At 45.1% G+C, this 4,600-nt stretch overlaps 1 protein-coding gene across 4 annotated transcripts in view; it reads left to right on the top strand.

The window, feature by feature from the left end:
* The window catches only part of HIP1 (huntingtin interacting protein 1), a 165,039-nt gene that overhangs the window by 134,515 nt on the left and 25,924 nt on the right, over positions 1-4,600 (top strand). For all 4 annotated transcript variants that reach the window (XM_019546425.1, XM_019546428.1, XM_019546427.1 and 1 more), the window contains exons 9-11: positions 322-379; positions 1,709-1,784; positions 3,693-3,827. In XM_019546425.1, coding sequence (XP_019401970.1) covers positions 322-379; positions 1,709-1,784; positions 3,693-3,827 — 269 coding nt within the window. The remainder of the gene's footprint in view (positions 1-321; positions 380-1,708; positions 1,785-3,692; positions 3,828-4,600) is intronic.

Below are 4,600 nucleotides of genomic sequence, written 5' to 3'. Positions count from 1 at the left end.
TCAAAAGCTTTTTTGAAGTCAAGATATATGACATCAATCTCTTCTCCCTTGTCCAGGTGATAGGTCACCTGGTCATAGAAAGAAATGAGATTGGTCAAACATTCTGTGCTTCTGCTTTGTACCCCACAGCCCTTTTAGCTGGGAGCCCCTTTGCCACCCATGCTTCAGCGCCTCCTGCTGGGAGAGGCTGAGACTAAGGTGATAACCCGTAAAAATGGCTCCCCTCCCAAAAGTACACTTTTCTTTTGTGATCTATTGTCTTTGGCAGTGTTCACAATTCTTGCTCATTCACAGTTCTTATCTGCATCTCTTCATGCTCAGGTCTCCCAGCTGATACACTACAAGGACACAGGGACCGTTTCCTGGAGCAGTTCAGGAAGTAAGTGCCCTAAATGGATGAGTGCCTGCTGCTGGCTACCACCAAATTTTGATAGTAGTGCTTTGCATGCTGACTTCAGATCAAAATGACTGTTTCTTGTCAATTGGGAGGCCTGCATTCATAACCCACTGGATAACTTAGTGGGCCATTCAGACCTATTTTTAAATCAGTCTCAGCAGCTGAGTAGAGTTTTGTGGATGCTGACTTAGGTGGGTGTCTGAAATGTACAATCTGTGGCTTAGAAATGAGCAATGTCCCAGTTCCTGTGCTCCCACTAAAAATCGGTTTCTGGGAACTGAGCTGGCCTCTCTGGCATACCCAGTCTGTTTGGATAATCCATTGATATTGAATTATCAGTAACTGCTGCGTTAAAACTAAAGCGGCATTCAGCCACAGTTGGCATTTTATGTGAAATGACAGCTGATGATTTAAACTGTGAAACCATTTAATTGTGGTTTAACTGAAACATGCAGTTTACACCGAAATGAAAGTCTATTATAGCTGTTGCTAAGAGCCCAGTCCTGCTCCCATGAATGTGTCTTGCAGTTTGAGCCCTTTCTGTGTAAAAAAAAAAAAAAAAAAATGGAAACTAAGTATGACTGCATTCCAGTTGTGTAGTGAAGAACTACTGAGAGAGATGTTTCACTGGGCTGATGGCACCTAGAGGCAGTGGTGATGTGCTCATTAGAAGTGTGTTTCTAGTGCATCAATCCTGTTCTTGAAAAATGTGGACTGAGCAGCATTTTCTATCCTGAAAGGCTCTGGCTTGCTCCCCTCCCCATGTTCTCCAGCCAGGAGAGTAGTGCAGCTGTGGTGCACTGAGGGGACACTGGGGTAACATTCATAAGAGCTGGTAGTCATCCAAGATAAGGAAATCAAGAAACTCAGGGAAGGCAAATCTGACTTCTGATTTTCTCTGGTTTAGCTGATTATTCTTTCTAGTTCTTAGTCTCAACTGGAGATTGTGGCCAGCTTTGAGCTTGTGGCCAGCTCTGTCTCTCTTGGTTTAAGGGGGGGGGAGGAGGTAAGGGAGGGGGGTGGCAGAGAGGGACAGCAGCCTCCTGGACTGAGTTTTCAATGTGCTCGCTGCTTCTCTTGAGACAGAAATCCAGGAGGCTGGGTTCCTCAGAGTACTGTCCATCTACCTACATTGAATGTGATAGGAAAATGGCAGCAGTGTATTTGAAGCCAGTAGCTGCCTTTCTCTTCCTCTATCTGATACCAACAGACCTTGAGTCTGGGGGTAAAGACTGGAAGTAGAGAAGAGCCAACCCATTGCATAGCCAGAGCCTAGAGAATCTAAAGAGCCACTGCCCTTTTCCCTTGCAGGCTCAAAGATTTGTTCTATCGCTCCAGCAACTTGCAGTACTTTAAACGGCTGATCCAGATTCCACAGCTTCCAGAGGTGAGATTTGAACAGATTCTGTCTTATGCCTAGGTACAGGTTAAGGGGAGTGCTTGCAGTAATCGTTGGCATACCTGAGCAGTGATGTTTGGTGCCTAGAACAGGGCACTGGGAGTCACAACTCCTGGATTCTCTTCCCAGTCCTGTAACTGATCTGTGTGTTTGTGGGCAAGTCATTTAAAACAAAGTGTTCAAGGCTGGTTACCTTCAGCTAAGTCTGTAACACCATATTTACACAATTGCAGAGAAGGCAGGCTTTTCAGAGCCCCTTACCACTGGCTTGAAAAGGGGCTGTAGAGTTTGATTTACTGTGCAGTTCTGTGAGGCACAACATGGAGGAAGGTTGCTGGGGGACCTAAAGGCTAAGGACCTAAAGGCTGCCTATACACATGCTCAGGGTAACGGGGAGGGTCTTTTATTTAGAGCGGTTCCTGAACAGCCACTCCTAATTAAAATGCCTCACCATCGCATGTATTAAGCCCCTGCATGTTTCAAAATAGCCATGGGATGCTTTACCTGAAGCTCATTCAGTGAGGTTTAGATAAAACGCCAGCGGCCATTTTGAAACGTCCTGGGACTTAATACAACCGTGAGGTAACGCTGAAGCATCTAATTACAGCACAAACATATTTTAATTAGAATGTGAATGAGCACCTCTATAAGTGCACAAACATTCGTAAAGATGCCTCAGTTGTACGGAAGTTATTAAGGAGCACAAATGCTAGCTTTCTCGCATCCCACTTTCTGCTCATTAGACACTGAAGTGCTGGTGTTTGCGCCCATGACTAATTATGGGTAGAACATTGCAGTTCTAAAAACTGAAGGCTATATTTAGAATACTCTTGGAGTGTAAAAGGAGCGTCACCCTGGGTGCTCTCAAGAGCTAGGCTGTTCTGACACCTCTCCTATGGGAATCCACCTCCGGTCTACATTTTGTAAAGGTGTGTTGCTGTCGTAATTCAAAACCAAACATGGTGCTCATGGAAGTGGATGCAAAGGCTGTTGTGAAAGGATGCCTTCCCTAGGATACTGCTGAACTTTGAGATTATTAGAACAGGAAAAAATGTTGAAACAGATGCACAGTAAAAGCCGCATTATCTGGCACCTTACAAACTAGCATGCTCTACTAACTGGCATGCCAGTTGATGCAACAGAAACGAAACCAGAAGTGCCCACCATGGCGCTTCAGGTTTCGCCAAGCCCCCACGGCCCGAGGCAAAGCAGCCTGTGCTGCCAAGGCCCAGGACATAGCAGCAGGCAAAGACGCATGTTTGGACCTCACGGATAACCGGCATATTTGGTTATTCAGCACCCCCCATTCCCCATGGGTGCCGGATAACAAAGCTTTTGCTGTAATCTGTTACTGTGTAGCTTAGTTTGCTTTGTTTGGCTTTGAGAGCACAATCAATTTGGTCTGTAATGAACCACTTTTGCTTACCCTTGCATTAAAAAGATGTTTCTTCATCTTGAGTTCCAAACCTTGCAGAGAAATATTTGCTTCCCAGAAATCCTTTCCCCTGAAATGCCACTGAAAGGCAGGAGGAGAATTCTGCACAGTCATTTTAGTAAAATTGCTTCCTTAAATCTAAACGTAATTATTTTGCCTCAGCTTTGTGGGAGGGACCCAGTAAAACAACTCAAACTCCATCTTGGCCTTAGCTTCCTGAGGATACCAGTGCTCCCTGTCAGAGTTCCCAGGCAGTGCTAAGTAGAATTAAAGATGTATAATATTCCTTTAATAGGGAGAATCTGAGTTCTGAAAGCAACCCCAGCCACAGAACTGCCTCTGAGTGATGCTGTGATCCCATTGGAGCTACCTGAGGATGATGGTGAGGGGGTGGGTGTTTGGCCTGTTGAGTCTCAGTTATTGAGCTCTTTTCATCAGTTCTGTTTTTCTCCCTCCCACAGAATCCTCCCAACTTCCTACGGGCCTCAGCACTGTCAGAACATATCAGCCCTGTGGTGGTCATCCCAGCAGAGACGTCGTCACCGGATAGTGAGCCCATCACTGATCTGGTGGAAATGGACACAGCTTCACAACAGGTGTGCATCCAGGTGCTGGCTTAAGAATGGGAGCCTGGGATTCACCTTGCCTCTGCCTAGCAAGATATTCAGATGTGGAAAGAAACATGTCCAGGCTTTTCATGCCCAGTGATGGCTCTAGGGCTGCTTTTCTCTTGAGTCATCTTCTAGAGGCTCTGATCACATCAGATTTCATGATGTTCTCAAGGCCCCTGTACTTGGATACAAGACACATATGGAAAAGCCACACTGCTAAAGGATGTGGTGCTAGTGCTGCCAGTCCCCACAAGGTTGGTTTTGAGCCAGTGCTCCATTACAGTTCATTAAAGATCTCTTGGCACTTCTCTTTACAGTAAGGGTATTAATTCTGGCACTCTTGCCAAAGTATGTTTTGCCTCTGGACATTTCTCATGACATACAGATTCAGTTGATACACTTTATTTTCTCTCATACTATTAAATAACTATTTACTTCCACTGCAGAGGTAGCTCCGTTTCTGTGGTAGGGAAAGTAGTTCCTATGTCTCTGGTTAATAGACTGGTACTGTTAGTTAAGCATTTTGAAGTTCTTTCAGGGTAAAAGGCTATACGTACCGTTAATGTCATTTCTACATTAAAACTGCCTTTTTGGATTAGAACATAGAGGCTTAACGCAGATGAATGTCTTGTGTCTCTGCATCCTATGAAGTCATACAACAGTGCAAAGTGAGCGTAGAGTATTTTTACATGTGCTCTGGGGGTGTTTTTTGGGGGATTCACTTCACTTTAATTAGAGCGGCTCTGAGAGCCACTCCA

This window comes from Crocodylus porosus, unplaced genomic scaffold, assembly GCF_001723895.1.
Source record: "Crocodylus porosus isolate Cpor-Errol unplaced genomic scaffold, CroPor_comp1, whole genome shotgun sequence".
Taxonomy (NCBI): domain Eukaryota; kingdom Metazoa; phylum Chordata; order Crocodylia; family Crocodylidae; genus Crocodylus; species Crocodylus porosus.
The sequence above is the reverse complement of the archived record's forward strand: the minus strand, read 5'-3'. Positions and strand labels throughout refer to the sequence as shown.